Source organism: Syngnathus scovelli, chromosome 1 (genome assembly GCF_024217435.2).
Source record: "Syngnathus scovelli strain Florida chromosome 1, RoL_Ssco_1.2, whole genome shotgun sequence".
Lineage (NCBI taxonomy): Eukaryota > Metazoa > Chordata > Actinopteri > Syngnathiformes > Syngnathidae > Syngnathus > Syngnathus scovelli.
In genome coordinates, this window is record NC_090847.1 from 7,051,252 (window position 1) to 7,074,212 (window position 22,961).

Sequence of the window (22,961 nt, forward strand, 5' to 3'; positions counted from 1 at the left end):
ACAGTGCCTCTGGATTGGCAGACTGGAGTGGTGGTTCCCCTCTTTAAGAAGGGGGACCGGAGGGTGTGTTCCAATTACAGGGGAATCACACTCCTCAGCCTCCCTGGTAAGGTCTATTCAGGGGTGCTGGAGAGGAGGGTCCGTCGGGAGGTCGAACCTCGGATTCAGGAGGAGCAGTGTGGCTTTCGTCCTGGCCGTGGAACAGTGGACCAGCTCTACACCCTCGGCAGGATCCTCGAGGGTGCATGGGAGTTCGCCCAACAAGTCCACATGTGTTTTGTGGACTTGGAGAAGGCGTTCGACCGTGTCCCTCGGGAGGTTCTGTGGAGGCTGCTTCGGGAGTACGGGGTGCCGGGCCAACTGATAAGGGCGGTTCGGTCCCTGTATCACCGCTGCCAGAGTCTGGTCCGCATTTCCGGCAGTAAGTTGGATTCGTTCCCAGTGAGGGTTGGACTCCGCCAAGGCTGCCCTTTGTCACCGATTCTGTTCATAATTTTTATGGACAGAATTTCTAGGCGCAGCCGAGGCGTTGAGGGGGTCCGGTTTGGGGACCTCAGCATCGCGTCTCTGCTTTTTGCAGATGACGTGGTGCTGTTGGCTTCTTCAGGCCATGATCTCCAGCTCTCGCTGGAACGGTTCGCAGCCGAGTGTGAAGCGGTCGGGATGAGGGTCAGCCCCTCCAAATCCGAGTCCATGGTCCTTGATCGGAAAAGGGTGGAATGCCCTCTCCGGATCGGGGATGAGATCCTGCCCCAAGTGGAGGAGTTCAAGTATCTTGGAGTCTTGTTCACGAGTGAGGGGAGGATGGAGCGTGAGATCGACAGGCGGATCGGTGCAGCGTCGGCAGTAATGCGGACCCTGTACCGGTCCGTTGTGGTGAAGAGAGAGCTGAGCCAAAAGGCAAAGCTCTCAATTTACCAGTCGATATACGCTCCTACCCTCACCTATGGTCACGAGCTACGGGTCGTGACCGAAAGAACGAGATCTCGGATACAAGCGGCCAAATGAGTTTTCTCCGCAGGATGTCCGGGCTCTCCCTTAGAGATAGGGTGAGAAGCTTGGTCATCCGGGAGAGACTCGGAGTAGAGTCGCTACTCCTCCACGTTGAGAGCCAGATGAGGTGGCTCGGGCATCTTATCAGGATGCCTCCTGGACGCCTCCCTGGGGAGGTGTTCCGGGCATGTCCCACCGGTAGGAGACCCCGGGGACGACCCAGGACGCACTGGAGAGACTATGTCTCTCAGCTGGCCTGGGAACGCCTTGGGATCCCCCGGGATGAGCTGGACGAAGTGGCTGGGGAGAGGGAAGTCTGGGAGTCCCTCCTAAAGCTGCTGCCCCCGCGACCCGACCCCGGATAAGCGGAAGACGATGGATGGATGGATGTATAGCAAAATTTGTTTGATAGTCTTACTGCTACTAGTGGATCATCTAATGCAACATACAGATACGCATAAAGTTCAAAATTCACTTCACTTTAAACCTAAGTGGTTTTTAACAGTAGTAAATGCACTAAATTGTGACAATTTGCGCAACGTAAAACGATTCTTTGAGTTGATTAAAAAAAATAAAAAATTAAGTAACCAGAGGTGGTAAAAAAAACTTCCTACGCACGTGGAAGTGGGCATGGGAAAGTAGCCGCTGTCTTTGACGTCTTTAATAGCCTTTTATAATTTGTGTCCCAAGAAACAGGAGACTAGAGAGCGTGCTTGCTCTGATAAAGACATCTTTATTTTTGAAACGCCTGAAGACAAAATTGCATGGACATCCCACACGATCCACTTATAAAGCGCCACTGTTGACAAACACATTGTGATTTCATGAATGTTAGAGCATCAAACTCAAATCAAGCCTCACAATGCGGTTATTAAGGTCAAAGTATTTTATTGTCTAACTTTCAAAGCATTTATATCTTCAAAAGATATGCATTCCCAAACGTTCATGGGCAAGCAAAAACAAGGTTTCATCATAATCCTTCAAAAAAAGCATGAATTCACATGAATCACATTACACATGCCTGAAGGGGAAGATGTATCCTGTTTGCCTTTAAGTCTGTGATTAAAATACTTTAATTATATAAGGCTGCACAGTTGACTTTTTTTTTCAATACTAACAATGATAAATTGTAATTTCAGATTGCCAGAATCATATGCTGTACACTTCCAACGAATGAAATAGCTAACCCAATGCTGGGTCCAAAAAGGGCCAAGCCACTGCAGGGTTATTTTTACCCAGCGCATTGTGTTGAGGCTTTAAGGGTTTGAGCCACCAAGAGGTTAAAAGCTACCCATACTAATGAATTAAAGCTACCAAGAAATGGCTCAGCAGGTTGTCAGTGTAGCTGTGGTTAAAATAATATAAATAATATTGATTTTAATATCAACATTTTCTTTGATGGTCCAGTGGTTAGGATGCTGAGCTTTCACCGCCCGCGGTCTGGGTTCGATTCCCGGTCAGAGAACCATATGCAGCCATAGGGGGCACATGTCACTGTCTCCCCTGTGCCGGTCCCAAGCCCAGGGAAATGCAGAGGGTTGCGTCAGGAAGGGCATCTGGCATAAAAACTGTGCCAAACACGTCTCCTCCGAATCATCTGCACAAAAACCGGTGTTTCACTGTGGTGAATCCTTCGGGGAAAGAGCCATTTTCTAAGAATAAGAAGCAACTTGCCCTTGTCAGGGTTTGCCACAAGTCACAAGCATGACATTGGACGTTGTTTTTACTCCAGATGCCGTTCCTGACACAATCCACACATTTTCCATGCATGGGCTCCCCCTCCTGACCAGGATTTCAATCCCAATCCCTGTGTCCAAACAATAGTACATTCAATTTATCCCAAATTATACTGACAAAACTGTCAAAATGGCAACTAGCTTCTGTCAGGATCGGAATGGAGCAGGGCAACCAAATGCAGTTTGGACCAGGGTTTATTGAGGGAAAAGGTAGTTGGACGCGAGAATGAGGGGAACAAGACCAAAAGAACCGGCAAACTAACATAACAGACCGACCGCCAGGGATGGCAAACAGAAAACGACCAAGGCAAAAACAGAAACACAGGACCAATGAGAGACAAGAAATAATCCGACGAGGTTGTGACTCGCAGACAGGATTTAAATACACGACAGGTAACAAGAGGCAGGTGAGAATGATCACATAGATCATGGGCACACAGGAGGGGAGGGGCGAGCACACAGACACACGGACAGAAACTATGACACTATGGACACGATCGGGACAGAGTCGTGACATCTTCAGCTCTTCAGCCCCAAATCCAATTTCTAAGCCAATCTATTGGGTCAAAATGATTTACTGAGATATGTAGAAAAGTTCTAGCCTTCAAGAACGAAGGGTTTAACACTATAAAAATAACCACCTCGTTATTTTACATTTCTGACTTGAAGGTGTATGCCATTTTATATATGTTCTATGAGATTAAGATTGAAAACATGACCACACAGGTAGAGCAAAAAAAAAAAAAAAAAACATGATTCTTTGAGTTTTGAGCATGACCGTGACACAGTAACAAAACACTCTTTTTACTTGCATGCAACGGAAATGCTGGCAAACAGTCACGCAAATGTATTCTTCCTTTTTTTTTTTGCTCTACATTCAACTCTTGCTTCATCTTTAATTCACAGTCAGAAAGATGCCTGACAATTATTAATCGCTCTCTGCAAGCTGTTGTTTTCCCAACACAGAAGAACACCTTTGATACTGCAACACTCACTCACACTGTCACACATCACTAACTTATTGATGTTGCGTGTGTGGAAAACCTCACAAACTTGAAAAGAAAAAGAGTAACATGCAAAGAAAATTATTTAATCACACAATAAAATGTTTTGACTGGTGGTGCATTATGAAGATGATAAACACATGAATGAAGAGTTTGTTGTCAGTGCATCCAACTATTTGCCAGAGAGAAAACTGTGTTCATTTTCATTCATATCTGACTTACAACAACCTGAGTCAAAATAACTTCTGCATTTATTATGAAATATTTTTTAAAAAGTACATTAGGTTAAATTTAATAATTTATTTGGTTATCTTCTACCAGCAGTTGTTACTATATTCTTGAAAAAGTGTTTTTACTTTACATACATTTGGGAATGAAATTGTGTTAAATTGTACAAAACTGAAATGTATCTCGTCTGCTGAACCTTTGACCCTCGATGTGCCCTCAATTCAAATAGTGTCACAGCCCTCCCCTGCCTGTTGTGGGAGGTTTCCCATGGCAGGCAGAGGTGGGGCCACCTGAGTGATGGCACCTGTGGTGTTAAATTGTTTGTGCCGTGCTTATTCATTCTCTGCTCTCTCCCCACAACAGGTAACACTTTTGGGTTTGTCTTCAGTTCGTCTTGTGTTCCAGTTGTCTTTGCTTTACACGTGGAAACACCTTCACATACAACATTCATGCACTGCACACAGCACTGATTCTTACACTTACATACCTGGGTGTTGATTTTGGTATTGAACTAGTATTAATATTGTTTGTGAAAGAAACCATTTTGATTGGCCTGAACCTTTTGAGCTATTTTCACCATAATTTGTTATTGTTGTGACTTGCCGTCGATCCAGGCTTGTTTCAATAGCTCGTCACAAAACTTGTCTGTTAAATGTAGCTTGAAACTGCGTGTTCCATTTACAACCACAAGAGGGCGCTAAGGTCTTATATCACGAAATACTGTACCTCATTTTGCTGGGGATTGCTGGGCACACCTACGGACTATTTATTTGATGATTAAAATATGGTTTTGACGAATAAAAGTTATTTTTTTTTTAGAATTTATTGTCGTAGGAGAGGGCCATTAAAAAGTGGCCGTCAGTGCGAGCCAGAACTTTCTAGTACAGCACCCTTTTGTATGTATCGTATGGATTATTTGGGTTTTGTAAATAAATTGTAAAAATACACTACATCCATGGGTTACTACGCCATACTAATTACAAAGGACCCCGTTACAGATTTAAAAACCCTACAATAAAAATATAATGAATCCCGTTTCTGTAGTGGTACATGTGTGTCTTGTGTTGAAGTGAAAAACATATTGACATCTATTACCTCACTTTTATTTTTCACTCAATGTGCAAAAGCAGACTCTTCATTTCCAACAACCTCTCCAAACACATGACTTCATTTACTGTCCACATACCGCTTACACATTCTGGGGTGCCTTTAAATCAGGACTTTCAATCAGAAATATTAAAAAATATGGCCTGGATTGTCAATTAACACAAAACGGAGACAAAATAATAATCTAAGGCACTAAAAGTCTAATCCACGTTTTCCAACTGAAGTCGAAAATATCTGCAACAATAGACATTTACCATTTTGTGAATACATGTAGCAACATTAGAAAGCAAACTGATGATTAAACATCATGATATAATAGTGATATATATATATATATAACAGCGCATCATTCTTTACCAAAAATAAACGCGCTCATATATGCAGTCTGGTTGATAAGATGATTAAACAGTGAAGCTTTGTTTGTTTATCTCGAGAGATGATTAACATACAAAATCCCAATGGCACAATAATGTCCTCTTATGGCTAATCTGCAGTTGGCGTCTAACAAGGCCTGAGAGAATGAGAGCACCAGTCATCACGGCCGATATGTTTTGATCACGTCTTTGATGGGCCTCCTGCAAATTGGGCAGCAGGCGTTGATCTGCCTCTTGAGCTTCAGTCCGCAGTCGTTGCACAGGCACATGTGGCCGCACGTATAGATGACCGTATCCACTTCTTGGTCAAAGCAAATGGTGCATTCCCCATTCTTTTCACAAGAGGGCCACTCTGAGCCGGCCAGGCCAGGAGAGACGGGAGGGCTGAGAGGTGAGCTGGGAGCAGTCACTACGTAAAAGAGATCATGTTTCAAGAACACAGTTGGGGAAAAGTACTTTAATAAGTCCTTTGTGTTAGTTATGAGTAGGGGTGTTTGACACCACATTTTGTCAGACCGATACCAGTTGGAGTACTCAACGATTCACTGATACCACATACCGAAACCACTAGTAATTTTGATACAGAATTTTTGAATTTCTGCCAAAAAACAATGACAGGTGATTTTAAAAAGCGATCTGTAGATATGTGAATATAGAATTTTTCAATGTGTGAATATAATGGTGTTTTTCCATTCTAATTTTCAATTTCTAGTTCCTGATCGTAAAACGGCCACAAGCGGGCAGTGATGACAAGTACCGATACCTTGAAATAAGGCTGGCTTTTAATTTCTAGTTCCTGATCATAAAACGGCCACAAGAAGGCGGCAATAGCAAGTACCGATACCTTGAAATAAGGCTGGCTATCGGGCCAATTGCGATAAATAGTATCGGTACTCGCCCGTCGCTACTTGCTAATTACTTGTCAGATTTTAACATAGGATATGATATTTAAAATCACAATATGTGTAGCCCATTCGAGCTGATACACCGTCATAACGCGCCCAGACGATCTACTATAGGTGTGTTGTTCTCACCCAGAGAGGATTCAGACGCAGAGGAGGATCTGTTGACACTGAAGGCCAGATCTGAATCGCTGTCGTCTGGACTGCTGCTGTGGGATGTGCCGGGAGATGTGAAGGGAGGGCTTGGCTGCTGCGTTCCTGGGTCACAAAGATAATAAAGAGGTATGCAGAGATGCAGAATAGGAAGTGCATCATTTTCACTTAATGCTCGCTCAGTCTTGAACTGCTAGGATCTTGAGAGTTTCTCTTTCTTTGATGCTAATGATGTTGGGTCTCCAAAAAATAGTTCCCAGATGATGGGACTTTGTGGGGGAGTTGTGGGACTGCAACAGATAGATGAGCTTTTTAAAAACCGAGATTGCTCAGCCACCAATGACTGAAGATGAAGTTAACATCACGTAAGGACGAGGTGTTGTTTTGCAAGTGAACTGCTTTGCTACTTGTCAATTCTAATGACCCTGTGGCCACAGTTGAACTCATTCTTGTCATTGTAATGCCTGCTTATTGTACAAACGTCCGCTCACCGCATTGTAGTTGGTCAAAGCCATACCACTGGATACATTCCAGATGAATCTTATAAAACAGTTTTATCTCGTGTGTTAAATCACGCTCTGTGAATATTCCCCTATTACTCTGCAGAATTGTTTTGCTCAACCCTAAAATCATAGATGATACAGTCCCATAAACCATTTGGTGAACCACGAATAATCTTCCAACTATCAAATGGATGGGGTAACAAACAAACACAAATACTGTATAGCGCTGCATGACTTTATTTTCCTTGGGGTATTTATTTTCTCTTTTTGTTGTTCAAGTCACGATGGAACAGTTTCCCGCGCCCACGAGTTTAAAATGGATCAGTCCCGTCATCTTAGGTCATTCTCTATGTACCAGGAAGTGGCCTCCTCTAAATAATTCTTTTCACTTTGCCCATTTGTGTCACAATGGAACGATTGCCTTGCCAGAGAATCATAAATGGTTGTGTCTTGCGTCATGCTGTGTGGAGCAGGAAAGGGCCATTTTAGAAACAGAAGGGCATAAAAACAATAATAAAGTGCTCCATGAATTTTTCACTTATTGTAATGAACAACCTTGGCAAAGGGCAACGTTCCACTTTGTTCTCTTTTAGTTTAACGCTTTTGGGGCCTAAACGGATCCCATTTGTTGCTTCTTATTTTGCTTGCTTTATAGTCTGGTCCTTGAGGGCCGCTACCCTGCAAGATTTCCTCCAACACACCCGAGTCAAATGATCAGCTCATCAGCAAGCTCTGCAAAAAACTTCTAGCAATCCTGATCATTTGAATACACCCGAGTCAAATGATCAGCTCATCACTAAGCTCTGCAAAAAACTTCTAGCGATCCTGATCATTTGAATCCACATGTGTTGGACCCTGCTCGAAACTTACCGATTATCCTGAGTCTGTTGACAGCCCCATGCAGGGCGAAGAAGGCCCACAGCACCTGAGAAGAGTCCACGCAAAGCAGCCTGCCACGTCCCACTCCGTTCATCCCGTGATGCACCTCTCCGCTGGGCAGCAGGCTAAAGCTGAGTACGTCCCCGGAGCACGGCATGGGAAAGCCGCGATGCATCACCCAGTACTCCTTGCGGTCCAGCAAAACGTCGGGGTCGGCCGGCAGGTCGCCGGCGTGCAGACTGGCCGGGTCACAGGACGTCAAACCAAACAAGAGCGCCCCGAAGTAAGGCAGACCCAGATGGCTAACCTCTACGTATAAAGTTTCTCCTTGGTGCAGCGGCCGATCGCTGAACACAAGAGTCCGACTGCTGTCCAGAAAGTGAATACAGGCGGCCGAGCGGTCCGCGGACAGTATGATGTCGGAACCGCGGATGGGGTGAAAGTGCAGGTCGCCGTCCAGCGGGGAGGGGAGGCTGCGGACCACTCGGGACAATCCGCTGGAGGCAGATGAGGCTGGCTTGGTGGAGGATGAGTTGGAAGAACACCAGGGGATGAACTGAGTGTAAGTATGGAGCTGGATGTTGGTCATCTTGGCGGCGGCGGCCTGGTTGTTCTCCAGTTGATTGTTGCTGTAATTGGCTGAGTCGTGGCTGCTCTGGGGCAGATAGGCACTCAGGCGGGCCGCGCTCAGGCAGCTCGATCTAACGCTCTCAGCAAATGTGCTTTCTGTATGGGCAGAAAAAGTGCATGACTTGATGATATAAGAATCGTCTCGTGGAAAGGTCTGAGCCATAAAACTCGAGGGCCGGAAATGAATCCCAATGAGTGGCAGCACTCTAAAGATTGGTGTGAGTTTAGACGCATACCTTGCTCTACAATATTGCTGTTGTGCGACTACAAAATGTTGGCTTTACACAGAGTTTTACATAATGCAGGTTGCATAATTAACAGGGGCTTTTTCCAGTTGAATACAAATAGCTCCACAAATCTAATGGGCATTTTATTACCGTCCCCGTGATTTTCCTTCCTTACTATCAACTCACTACACTGCTGCATTGTAACGGTTTTGTAACACAAGTGCTGTAAACCAATCTGGCACTAGTCCTGTCTCATTTGAATTACGGTCCATTCCTTTATGACTATTTCTAGTGATGGCGTAGAGCAGATGAGTGCACTGGCCCCTCACCAAAGCTCCTGGGATCTGCCGCCTTGACCAAACATGGCTATAGCTCCTGTTAGACTGAATATAAACACAGTTGGGGAGGGAACTACAGGGCAGGCGGTGATGGAAATAAAAGGAAACACAAAAGGGCCCAACGAAGCGCAACAAAGAAATGGCGAAAGTCTGTTGAAGGAGTCATCAGGAGTGAGAGATTCAGCCAAATGAAGACTGGGTATCGCCCATGTATGTTGTTGCTCACTCCGTGACGCTACTACCTATATGTCCAGTCCAAAGTTGACATTGGAACTGGGCGGCATAGCTGCTCTCTGCCCTCTTTCGAAGCTGCTTAAATTAGCTCTGTATTTATTGACACTATGTAAATATGTTCCTGAGGTTTAGCAGTCAGTGCCAGCGGTCAAAGCAATGTTCAAACATCATGGGCTTTCAAGTTGACCTTTTAAGTTTAAGTTGATATTCTAAAGTAAGTACAATTAGAATATAGCTTTGTTATAACTTAGTTGTCTTTATTAGAAAATACTTATTCCCTTGAGTAAAAAAGGCAACATTTATTTATTCTTCTATTTGGATTCAATATATATATATATATATATGTGTATATATATATATATATATATATATATATATATATATATATATATATATATATATATATATATATATATATATATATATATATATATATATATATACACATATATATATATATATTTATATATATATATATATATATATATATATATATATATATATATATATATATATATATATATATATATATATATATATATATATATACATATATATATATATATATATATATATATATATATATATATATATATATATATACATATATATATATATATATATATATATATATATATATATATATATATATACATATATATCGGTAATTATTATCAATATATATATATATATATATATATATATATATATTGATAATAATTACCGATCAAAATAATTCCAAATACTTACGAACATTATTACTGTTGTGGTGCCATTTATTTTGAGCCGTGTAGGCTGACTTCCATTAAAGTCAATGGAGCAACCCAATCTGATTGTCTTCATACAGCAGGATTTATGATACTGCACTTGTATTGTACATCATTTTAATAGTGCTATGAATGCTGCTAAGTGTATTGGCTCAGATTGAGGAAGCTTGTTGAGACAGATAAACGTGACACGTACCCAGCAGCGTGACCTCCTGAGTGATGCCGTAGATATCGATGATGGCCCAGAGCGGGCAGCCAATGCTGAGGCCGCAGTGGAAGAGGATTGGCTCGCCATCATTGATACTGTAGAACACCCTCCCGTGACGATCGGCCCAGAAGGCCACCATGCTGTCCTTCAGGGCAAGTCTCTCGGGCAGCGCCTTGGCCCAGTAACCGGGCCGCGTCACCAGATCTGGACAAGCGTACTTGGGGATGTCGGATATGATCAGGTCGCTGGGATCTAGACTGGTGAAGCCAAAGCGTAGCGCTCCGCTCCAGCCAGCGTGCACACCGGTGAGACGAAGCCTCACCTGAATCAGAAGCATTGATATAGTCATGATTAGTGATGTACATAAGAATGTGAAAACGCCTCTGCGAACATGTCAGTTATTTGTAGGTGCAAGTGAAATCACGGTGAAACGGCCAATTTATTTTAACTGTTCAAAATACGAACTTCTGCAACAAGTCGAAGCAAACCGACCTTCTCGTAGAGATGGACGGGCCTGTGACTGAAGGTGATTCCATTGCAGAAGCTGTTCTTGCGAGTGGCACGGCGAAGCTGCCCATCCAGCCGGATGTTCTTGCCTTTGGCGTGGGGGTGAAAGCGGGGCGACTCCATACTGATGCTAACTGGATTTGTCGACCTTCTCTCATGTGCGGTCACATTGTTGGGCAAGGTGTAGGACTGCCTGTTTGCCACTGGACGGGTTTGCATGGTCACATCTGCAAATTTAGAGTCAAACCAGAAAAGTTGCTAAATAACCCAATTACAAATGTCACTAGCAGAGATGGCTGAATAAAGATGTCCATCCATCCATCCATTTTCTGAACCGCTTAGTCCCCACGGGGGTCGCGGGCGTGCTGGAGCCTATCCCAGCCGTCATCGGGCAGTAGGCGGGGGACACCCTGAACTGGTTGCCAGCCAATCGCAGGGCACACAGAGACAGACAACCAATCGCACTCACACTCACACCTAGGGACAATTTGGAGTCTTCAATCGGCCTACCAAGCATGTTTTTTTTGGAATGTGGGAGCAAACCGGAGTGCCCGGAGAAAACCCACGCGGGCCCGGGGAGAACATGCAAACTCCACACAGGGAGGGCCGGAGGTGGAATCGAACCCGCACCCTCCTAACTGTGAGGCGGACGTGCTACCCAGTGCGCCACCGAGCCGCATGAATAAAGATGTATTTCTTATTAATAAGAATTTTCTGGCAAAATGAAGTGCAATCGGACAATTTCCCGCATGCAGCACCCCTGCCCATCTCTCAAGCAACACAATGTGCCACGCCGCCCTGGTTGGGAATCGCTGCTATAGAAGGCAAAGGCCACTTATTTAAGCCCACAGAGTCTTAGACACTTCCTTTCCCACACTGACACCATGCACCTCGCAACAACCTCTTTGAACACATAACACAGCTTGAAGAAGAACTTGTTGTACCAAACACTGCAATCGCACAGTACAAAACCACGGAAGGGATAGTACGTATTTACATACGTAAGCACGAATATCGAACTACTCTATTGATTTTTAACATTCAACATAGTAGCTCAAAATTTGTTTCATATGTTTATTTTCTTTGTCGATTTTATAAATCATATATAATACAGCATAATATAATAAACATTGACAGTAATGATAATATGAAATGCAATGATATAATAAATATAATAATAATATAATTTTTAATTGTTAATTTTCACCATTACTGAATATACAGTATTTTTTATCCTGTATGTGTTTTGACATGATGCAATTTGCAAAGTCATAATGAAAATATTAGTGGTCAAATGATTCATAGTAACACAGAAAATTGCAGAAAGTTTTTGTTTGTGTGTGTGTGCCATTCCAATTAATCATGGCCAAAGTCTTTTGTTTACTACTGTAGTCATTGGTGCTTGAATGAACTAAATCTGCCAAACATTCTCAAGTGGTGATAGAAACTGAAGGTCTTTCAGATGAGAAAATACCGCCAACTCCAAACAGAATATTTACAAGACCAACGCTGGAAAGGTCACATCGCACAAGACAATAGATAATCACATCAAGAGAAAGTCACGTCTTCACATGCTGGTGTTGATCTTTTTAATGTGCAAAAGACTGACAAAATCCTTGGCCAGCAGCATAAACAAACTCAATAGCCCTCTTATTGTCTCCTCATAGTCCAGGAAAGATTCCTACTGTTCAAAGGATTTATCCTTTATTGCAGTGTTATACAATGCAGCGCCCCAAGACATATTGCTTTGAATTTAGTCAAGGGTCAGAAATCAGACAATGATTTGGGACCATTTATTTTGTATCGAATCAAATTGAGCTGTATAATATCGTATGGCCGATAATGTCAGCTGGTTTCTGCAGTCTTTATGCAGAAGAAAAGTACATAGATTACTGTAAAATGTTCCACAATGCATGTCCTACTTTAGGCCTTGCCACAAATTATGTTTTTTGAAATATGTAGCAGTATATTCAAATGTGACACAAAGTGACATGTTCAGCTGTAAGGAACGTTTCAAGAGTTATTATCGCTGTTGTTTGAGTGTCATTTATTTAGTTGATTGGATATTTATTTAGTTAACAGAATTACACAAAAAGACTGTACAATTAATTGCCATGAAGATGTGACGCGTGACAAGCATGAGGCGTTCAAATTTTGGTACAATATGAAAATTATGGTGCTGTTTTGAGTAACAATTGAGATGTTTCGTGTTTCAACCTGGCATGCATTAAAGCCATTGTTGACCTGAACACCTTTCATGTTCTTGTATGTACAACATCTGGATCTTAACAATAAGATCAGTGCTGAACCCAAACCTGGTCATCGTCTCCTATAGCCATTACCAGTTCACCTTGGTTTTAAAAGTCGAGGTTTCAATAACTGCTAATATACTCACGTTTTCCTTTTTGAGGGGCCTTCTAAAGCAGGGCATGATATGATTGGCTGCTTGCAGATTTGACTAAATGAACCGCCTCTTAATTGAATGTGTTTTTTCTCCTTGTTGCAAGCAGATAGGGGAGGGGTGAGCAGTTACACAGAGGAGGGAAGGAGCATGTTGAAAGATGCACTGTGCAAACCAAATATTCACTTTTTTATTTTTAATTACAATTGTGTTTGATGGGGAAACTTTTTTTTTTCCTTTTCCCAAATCTTCCCAAAAAGGTTATTTGAGTTGTAATCTTAATAATGTGATACGCCAATATTTTTGCTTATGGTTATCATAGCATCAGAATACAATATCGGCGCATGCCGTCTCCCAGAGCAAGCTGTGTTCAATGTGGTCGAACGCCAAAAGTCAGTGAATGGGAAACCTCCAAAATTTCTCCAATTTGGTTGATATTGTCCATCATCCACCTGCTCGGCACACAATGCGACTGATCCCGGTGGATAACTTGATGAAATCTTCTCAGAAAGATGGCCAAGGGTTTGGAGAGGATATTGCGGTCCGTGTAGAAGAGCTACACAAGGAGCCAATTTTTTTTAGTCCTTTCCCTTATTGGGGCAAGAGAGTTAAAGGCATTCACTAATGTGCTGTGGGCTAAAATGCTATAGAAGATTTTACTGTCAGACCATCAGTACTGGAAGCCTTGTGGTCCTGAATGGTCTGGAGGACCATAAACATGTCTTGTACACCTATTGGGTGTTCCAGCTGCAAATTTAAAAAAAAGAAAAAAAAAAAAAAACACTTCTCAGAAAATTTAGGTAGTTCAATCCTCCATCAGCTTTTCATCACAGGGAACTTGAATGCTTTTTTTTTTTTAATGTGGGTTTATTCAGGGATTTTTATGCAGTGTGTCCACATTTTTTTGTTTGACTTCAATTTTAGGGCAAATTCTTACTTCTCAGAAAATTTAGGTAGTTCAATCCTCCATCAGCTTTTCATTACAGGGAACTTGAATGTTTTTTTTTTTTTTTTTTAATGTGGGTTTATTCAGGGATTTTTATGCAGTGTGTCCACATTTTTGTGTTTGACTTCAATTTTAGGGCAAATTCTTAGCTTGCCTGTCTTGATTATTTTACAGCAATTGTTTTCTGTTAGTGTTCTTTTGTTATTCAAGTTCTTTTGTTGATTGTTATTTACATTTGATGCATTCTTCCTCTTCTTCCTACTTTCTGGCATGTTGCAGCACAGAGGGGCACTTAGCTTGTCTGCATACAGTGAAAACTTGTGAAAAATGGTTGCTGGAAATGACGTATAGCAGGGGAAGCACTGTAATCACGCCTCACAAGCACATGACACTTTGACGTAATATGGATGTTGTGCTTAAAAAGCAGGCCCATCGTCCATATAAGCGGGGCCTTTATTCTCTTTCCTCTCTAGGCTAAAGTCTCTGATTTTCAAGAGCGATGGGTTTTGACGGATTTAATGAGAATGTCACGGCCTTATTTATTGAGCCTTTGTTGAAGGATCCCCACGAGCATCATTCTGAAAACTTTTCATCACAGTGACTGTTAAGATTCCGGAATGGGACAAGAAGACTTTCACACAAATGCCTATAGTGTGTATCACGCAAGCAGTGAATGCTCTTTCTCACCAAACAATGACTAATTGAGTCCAAACCCACGCGTCGGAGGGGTGCCCGTTGCAGTAACCACACTGTATCTAGCACGAGTGTGGGTGTGGGAGTAGGACAGGCAGTAAATCAAAGCATCAGGAACTGATTATCGAGTAAAGTGCTTTGAGGTGTCAGGACAAAGTAGACAAAGGAAATGATTCTATTACAATAAAAACAAAACTAGCATGGACAAGCAAGAGTCTTTGCCTGGCAATCACTTGATTGACTTCATGTGTTTTACAGTAAACATCAACAATATTAATTTCATATGTACTTGTGGCTAAAAAGCAGAGCGTGGAGAGTCTCTGTCGCCAAAACGCTTGAGTGCACTCAATGAATAGGCTGTGTTGAGAGCTAGAAGAACGTTTTTGTAAAGAAGCTCTTTGACTTCACTTCCCCATGTGACAAAACAGTAGCCATATTATGAATTGTACACAGTGTTACTTTATGTTAATCACTTTTGTACCACTTTGACAACGAGTTCAAGACAAAACAACAGCGCTTCTGCTGGATAAAGCCAAATGACCTGTTTTTGCCTCCATTGCTTCAAGGCATGGCAGCATTATATAGCACATTTTATACACAAGGTGTGCTTCACAGTGACAAAAAAAATTAAAGGCAAAATACAACATTTAAAGAGCTAGGGACATCCCTTTTTTTTTCAATTAGAACGGAATTTGATAGAATGTATAAAGTGAACACATTTGCCGCATTGGAAATTAAAAATGGACACCAATTACTAAGAATAAAGCTGAAATGAAATGCCAGTTTATCGATCGGGTCCCGCACGAAGCCAAACTGGCGGCGCCATTACTGTGACGTCACAAGTTGTACATCTGGATGTCAACAAACCCAAACAACATGGCAGATGATAGCGACAGCTCCGTTTCTAGCGGCAATATTAGCATCATTTTATCCAATTCAGAAACCTCTTTTGACGCAGAATATGATGAATCTAGCAGTTCACTTGGGCTGAGCTGAGCACATTTTCTGAATTGCTCCCCTCCCGTCACTCTGGTTAGGTTGGCATAGTAAAAAGTGCTCTTGGGGGCTTTAGAGTGCCGAGTTGATCTCGGCACATGAAGACATGACCACCTGCAACGTTTGGTTTAGGTTTTATAAGCATTTTTAATTTTATTGCTTAAATCGCATTTTTTCGTCGAGCTGAGCACGTTTTCTGAATTGTGCCCCTCCCGTCACGCTTCGACATACTTTTCAAAGTCAAAGTCTCAAAGTCTCCTTTATTGTCAATTCCTCCGCATGTCAAGACACACAAAGAGATCGAAATTACGTTTCTCACTATCCCAGGGTGACAAGACAGAGTTCACAACGCACATACAAGTAAACAACACAGGAAAAATAAAACAAGAAGATGAACAATAAGAGTGATAGCACGCTAGCCGCTCCCGATGCACAGCAGAGTCCGGAAAGATAAGACAGAGTTCACAACGCACATACAAGTAAACAACACAGGAAAAATAAAACAAGAAGATGAACAATAAGAGTGATAGCACGCTAGCCGCTCCCGATGTACAGCAGAGTCCGGAAAGATAAGAGAGTTCACAACGCACATACAAGTAAACAACACAGGAAAATTAAAACAAGAAGATGAACAATAAGAGGGATAGCACGCTAGCCGCTCCCGATGCACAGCAGAGTCCGGAAAGATGACAGTCAACCAGGCCACTGTGAACACGAGCACACAGCAGGCACGCACTGTCCGGTTCGTGGATCCTATCAGGCGAACTCAACCCATCTTGTCGTCCCGCGAACGAACGTACGCCAGGATAATGGAAGGCACGGCTAGGCGAGCTGGGTTGGCCGCAAACCTGGCCCGACGTCTCCGTGCTGGCCCCTCTTCTTTTTTTGTTTACATTCACTGAAGCTAAACGCGTACAACTTGAGACGTCATGAGACGTCACTTCCGGCTGGCGGCTCGGTGCAGTCAAACTCGTGTGTGCGGCAAATTTAAATTATATTTTTCAGAGCAACAGCTTCCTTTTCGTTGTTTCGAGCGTCAATTTATATTTATAAGCCCATAAGCTAACTAAAACCGATTTATACATATACCGGTGTCTCTAGCCCTTTAAAGGCAAAGTAATTTACACATAACAAAAGAGAAGAATTAAGGACATTTACAATCAAAACAGTTTGAAAATCAGTATTTAAAAACAGAAATAAAAAGTTGTTTACTAAAATTACCCAAAGAATATGATTTGGGAAAATAGTTTTTCGAAATGCTTTAATGCCTTAATCATAGTTTTCAATCTAGCTTTGTAAGCATTTATACTTGGGGATAATGGTAATTGTTCCATTTGTGTGCAGCAAAACAGTTAAATGCTGTTGCACCATGTTTGCTTTGAACATTAGACTCTCCGCTAATTGACCTCAGTCTGCTGACAAGACATGGCATGATTAATCAACAATCAATTCACACAAGTGTCAGGACTTTTTAATATCAATTATCGATTAATAAAGGATTGTGTCCAGCTATTGTAATTACATGTGGGAGTGGTTTATCTATTTATTTTCCATGACGCTTGTCATCATTCCGGTCATGGGCAAGCTGGAGCCTTACTTTGTGACACCTTGTAAGAATCACCAACCAATCACAGGGCACATACTATGGACAAAAAAACAATCACATTCACACTTAAGGACCATTTAGAGTCTTCAATTATGCATGTAATTGTTAAATCAGAACCTCAGAACCAACATTCATACTACCTGTCATTGTGTCTAATACAAAATCAAAACTTCAGGTGATGTGCTTTTGTGTTCATCTACAACCACGACGTTCTATTTTATCATTAAAATTTGAGTGCTCCTACTATGAAGTAAACAAAGGCACAAAACGATAGTTACAAGTAAGCTTGCTCCATCTTTAAGGTGGTCATGATGGTGCTAGATGGACCACCACGGTGACCCTCAGTTGCACACAGTCACTTTGGGAACACTCAAGTTGAATTATTTATTGAGCATTTACGATGCAACAGATGATTAAAAAGATTACAGTCGGAGAAAGATAGCTGCAGGGGGAGCTCCAGTGGAATCATGCTCAGCTCCCCCATGATGCGCAGCTCGTTTCCAAAAACTGAGCGAGCTCAAGTGGAGGAAATGGCACCAAGAGCACACGCTCAAGCATTCATGCACATTTTCACACAATGATCAGCACAATTCTCACCTATTAATGGTTTGGGTGTGGTATTCCCCATTATGTCCACAAATTCCGCGCACTGCCTGTGAAATTAATCCAGATTATTATTGCAGTGCTCGTCTGCACATCCATGTGTACAGTCTCTCCTCTCGCTCTTTTTCTCCCTCTCTCTCGCTCACTCTCCCTCCCTCTTGTCTCTCTTCCCAATGCTAATAAGAATCTGCGTGAATTTCGATCAAAACCGCCACTGTGTGTGTGTCTTTAGCGTGTGCCTTTGCTTGGAAGAGAAGCAGGCGGACACCTGCGAGAGGCGCGCGAATGCCCCCCTCCTTTCTTTAGGAGAGGCTCCCTTCCACTGTCCGCACCACTTTAAAGACACAGCAAGCAGCAATAGTCACAAAATATAGAAACTTTTTACACCGAGTACCACCTCAAGAATATTTAGTTCTCTAAATTACCATCATAATAGCCAGTTGTCTAATACAGTGGCATATTAGGCCCAAGTGTTCATCAAAAACAAGGCAGATTTTATTCCTAATATGTAGATTTAATATTGTAGTAAGATACTGTAGCTGTATAGTTTGAACATAAATGATGCACGTAAATATTGGGGGGGGACTGTATAATGACTCAAATATAATGCATTACGGGTAAAATTCTCATCTTACAAGGGGTAAAAACTACCCATACAATTGTTAAAAACTTTTACTTAAAGACCCAACTGGACAATACCGTCTGTCCAGATATGGGTTTGAATCCCGATCGCCATGGCCAAAGTCAGTCGGGTTACCCACTGAAAAATTCCGGCACCACTAGAATGGTACGTTAAATGTCCAAATTGGCAAACAGATTCAACTGGTGAATTTTCATCCAGAAAGACAGTATTATTTATTTATTTTTTACTACTAATCGCAGTTGTTCCACTAGTGTGCCGTATAGTAAATTCAGCGTGGACGATAGTACATGGACCGTTAACTGTCACAATCTTGTCACCACCCTGCTTTGTTTTTTTTGTTTTTTTTTTGTTTTTTTTTTGTTGACGTCTCCATGGAGAATGTTGGTGGGCGGAGTCTTCTGCATCGCACCTGCTGGCTGTCATCAGTAGCAGGGTAAGCACGAATGTTATTGTTCATTGCTTGTCACCATTCCCCCGGCATTGTGTTGCTTTTGCTTGTTCTGCCAGTCATTAATTTTTTGGCATACTTTTTGCACTAAAGGACTGCTGTGATTTTTGTTCTTTGCTCTGTGGAGGGTTTTGATTAGTTAGTACCCATTGTCTTCTTCTGTCCACCTTTTTTCTCCCCTCAGCCCCAAATGTATGTTGAGTGCTGGGTTGTGTTTGTTTGTCCACCCGCACTCCCCCCATTGTCTTTGCTTTGTAATCCTTTCAATGGCAAAATACTCATCCGCATGGTCAGCACTGCAAGCGGGAATAAGTATGACTTTGCCAGCTCACTTTGTCTCGACTGCTCATGATGAGTATGTCAAATACAATATGCGGGAACAATGAAGGTGGTGACTATCACTTTAGTCCCTAACTGTACTGCATTAATGACCTCACACTCGAAAGAGAAACTGCAAAAGTTAGCCAGTTCCTTATTTCCTACTCGTTTTAACGCGAAACTAACCAATGCATCAACTGATCAACAGACAGCGTTCTCTAAACTTAAATGACCATTTGTACAAATGTGGATGTTTTTAATAAATGCCGTGCTTGCAGTCGAGTAGGAAAAACCCCGTGGTCACTATAAGAGGAAGCACGGTATGTAAAGGAGAAGCTATTATTTATGACCTACATCCACTGTTTATCTTGTTCAGGGTCACAGTGGCAGCAGGTTGTATCACGAGTCAATCCCAGCCAGGCCAATACAGAATGGAGCATTGTACTATAATTGAGCCCAGGGCAGATATATTGTATGCTATGTGAACCACTAGAGACAAACAACTATCCAAATAAGCCATAATGTTTGCAAACATTCTGATAACCAGTGAGTGCTATTTTAGGTCAAAATTGCAGATTACTCTATCCAAGCGCCCAAAAGCCAGGGATTCCTTTCAAATGGGCTGCTTAAATGTTATGTAGATCCCACAGCGGTGATCACATTCATATGGCGCACCAAATCAAAGACGGCACACTTTTGATAAAAGTCTGGGCCATCATGTGAGGAAATCCCCGTTTTCCCTCTCCCCCTCCCGTGGCCTTGACTGCTGGACTTCTCTCAAGCTGTTTCCTGTCTTCTGAACGACACAGCTCTCAGAGCAGTCATGGCCTGCAGGGCTTGAAGGACTGACTCAGACCATGAGCGAAGGAAGGATCTGGACAGTTCATTTCCCATACAACATGGTTTATTTTCAGTGAAAATTTGCAAACCTTGTGATCTTAATGGGCAAAGAGATGTTTTCCATTGCGCATGTGCAATATATTTAGATTAGTACAATGAGGATAAAGCCCCTCGGGGTTTCAGCTGATGCCAACATTCTCGCAGAGGTCTTATTCTTCTTGAGGGCAAACAGCCTGTGAGAGATGCCATTTGGGTGAAGGCAGTTTGGATCTAAATATATCTGCGAAACAAAAGCATTTGTTTCGACTTCGTCGGCTCTGTTTGTTTTAGCAGGATATGGTGGCTCCTTATATGAACCTTTACTGAATGGTGTTTGGGTCGAAGCGAAGCAGAACTGGACTCTCCCAGTCTCCCCACGCCCTCGTCGTGGCAACGGATTGAAAGGCCGCTATGGCAAAGGGGATCAACACAGGAAGTGAATATGGAGCCTGCAATGAGTTGTGCAATCAAGCTTTGCCTGTAAACACAGCAGAGTCGCAGAAACAAGTGCTGATCCTCATGATGCTTCACTGCCTGAGCACATACACACTTGTCTTGATGAGAATGGAATGATTGCCGTGTTGATTTTACTACACACGCATGGATTAAATGCTCGTTATGGAAACTGCTGAATGCAAAAAAAAGGATGACATTCTTTGAAAATGTGTCAATGTTATTGGCAAGAAAGCGTGAGTGTGATAACTTGTGTTTTCATAAGCAGTCCTGTGCCAGACAATCAGCAAAACAGGCCTGCACTCAAATTCCCACTCACAAAGCACAAATAAATTAGTCTGCATTGTAAAGCCAAAGATAACAAGTTCATTTCTCACACTGAAGACATTCCCTGAAAGTGACCACGGGAATGATAGCATTCTCTGGTTGTATAAAATTTTCAAAAATGTTTTTAATAGACATGAGCTGTCTAATTGCCTTCATGCGATCGGTCACAGTTAGATGCCTTTTCATATAATTTACCTTTTCATATCCTTCATCGACTGAAGGTCAACAGAGGGGGGCTGCTGCCCCATTGGCCACATCCTTTTCAACGAATATCGCCCCTGCATCTTCATACCACACAAGATTTTGCACACAACTATGTTTTAGCTTTTTATTTAGCTTTTTATTACAGAAGGATACCAGAGAGTGTTTTTTTTGCAAACGTGATTATTTTCAAGATGTTCTAGACGGTACCTAGATGTAACCTAACGATTTAAGGATTTAAGTTTCCCAAGCCTTTGTGAGAGGAAAAGCAACAAAAGACACATCAAGATTAACTATAAATCCTAATTAAAGCACAGTATATTAATTATAGCCACTTGCTGTTAACAGTTGTGGTGTGGTGTGGTTACTACATTTACACTCTCCGTTGACTGCAGTGTGGTCAGTATGTGAACCTCGTTTTACTCTAACCAGATGCCTCCGGTCGCTGTTAGCACAGATATGCCACTCTGATTGCTTTGACAACATGACAGAAGACAAGTTGCCTCACAGAACAGCAAAAGGCACATCCTTGCTGATTTAAAGGCATAGAAAGATGTTAATATAATTCACAATGAGACACTGGGTCAGCGTTTCACTCACGGAACTTTGCACTTGAAAGTTTAAAGAATATGTCACAATATGCTGTTTTTATTACCGTATTTTCCGGACTATAAGTCGCTCCGGAGTATAAGTCGCACCAGCCATAAAATGCCCCAAAAAGTGAAAAAAAAAACATATATAAGTCGCATTTTGGGGGGCAATTTATTCGACAAAATCCCACACCAAAAACAGTCATGAACGAGCAACAACAGGCTAAACAATAGCAACAACAGGCTAAACGATAGGTATGCTAACGTGACAAACACAAACAAAGAGCTGAGAACGGGCCTGACGTAACATATAGAGCTATTAAGGACAACTATTACATGAATAACATGTTTATAAAACCATCGGTGTCACTCCAATTCATTAAATCCATCGATCATTCGATGCGATAGCAACAGGCTAAACGATAGGTATGCTAACGTGACAAACACAAATGAGGAGCTGAGAACGGGCCTGACGTAATATATAGAGTGATTTAGGACAACTATTACATAAATAACATGTTTATAAAACCATCGGCGTCACTCCAATTCATTAAATCCATCGATCGTTCTTTGTCAACAATGGCTGCGCGCGGCTGAGGGCGTTTGCACTTCAAAATATTCCACAGGCTCATATAACGATAGATAAACTATATTTCAAATAACTATAATATAAGCAATAATATTATCAAACCATCCGTGCACTTTAAATCCATTAAATCCATCGATCAAATTCCTCATCCTTTGTCAACATCGCCGCGTGTGCACCCTGACGTCAGCCTCGTCTTTATTCCACAGATCTAGTATATAACTATATTGTAGCCTTAACAAAGTACAAGGATAGATGTGGGTTTGGTAAACGGCTCTTTATTAAACAAAACAAACTTCTAAGCGTGTGGCGGCGTGGACTTCCAGACACGAGAGCTCCATGACAGAGTCAAAGTCTGCTTTATTGTCGTTTTTTTTTCATATACCAAGACACACAAAGAGATTGAAATTACGTTCCCACTATCCCTCGGTGAGATAGTACACATATGCATACAAGCAACACAAAAAACCCAAGAAGGCAC

The 22,961-nt window shown here is 42.0% G+C and overlaps 1 protein-coding gene, 1 long non-coding RNA gene and 1 other non-coding gene across 4 annotated transcripts in view; 2 read left to right on the plus strand and 1 right to left on the minus strand.

Annotated features, from left to right (window-relative positions):
• The first annotated feature begins 2,385 nt into the window (after nt 1-2,385).
• On the plus strand, nt 2,386-2,458 carry trnae-uuc (transfer RNA glutamic acid (anticodon UUC)). Its single transcript has one exon. It is a non-coding gene; the product is annotated as a tRNA-Glu (tRNA).
• Nucleotides 2,459-5,042: 2,584 nt separating this feature from the next.
• neurl1b (neuralized E3 ubiquitin protein ligase 1B) overlaps nt 5,043-22,961 on the minus strand; it is a 38,977-nt gene continuing 21,058 nt past the window's right edge. Inside the window, exons 1-6 of one of the 2 annotated variants that reach the window (XM_049733222.1) lie at nt 18,030-18,336; nt 10,776-11,017; nt 10,272-10,605; nt 7,871-8,605; nt 6,477-6,602; nt 5,043-5,851 (exon numbers count right to left, since the gene is read on the minus strand). In XM_049733222.1, coding sequence (XP_049589179.1) covers nt 5,604-5,851; nt 6,477-6,602; nt 7,871-8,605; nt 10,272-10,605; nt 10,776-11,017; nt 18,030-18,060 — 1,716 coding nt within the window. In that variant the 5' untranslated portion in view covers nt 18,061-18,336 and the 3' untranslated portion in view covers nt 5,043-5,603. Of the gene's footprint in view, nt 5,852-6,476; nt 6,603-7,870; nt 8,606-10,271; nt 10,606-10,775; nt 11,018-18,029; nt 18,337-22,961 lie in introns of those variants that run through there. The other variant, XM_049733213.2, reaches the window with a different exon arrangement.
• LOC125977285 (uncharacterized) lies at nt 6,487-21,112 on the plus strand. Its single transcript, XR_007484578.2, has 3 exons — nt 6,487-6,626; nt 19,056-19,111; nt 20,615-21,112. It is a non-coding gene; the product is annotated as an uncharacterized lncRNA (long non-coding RNA).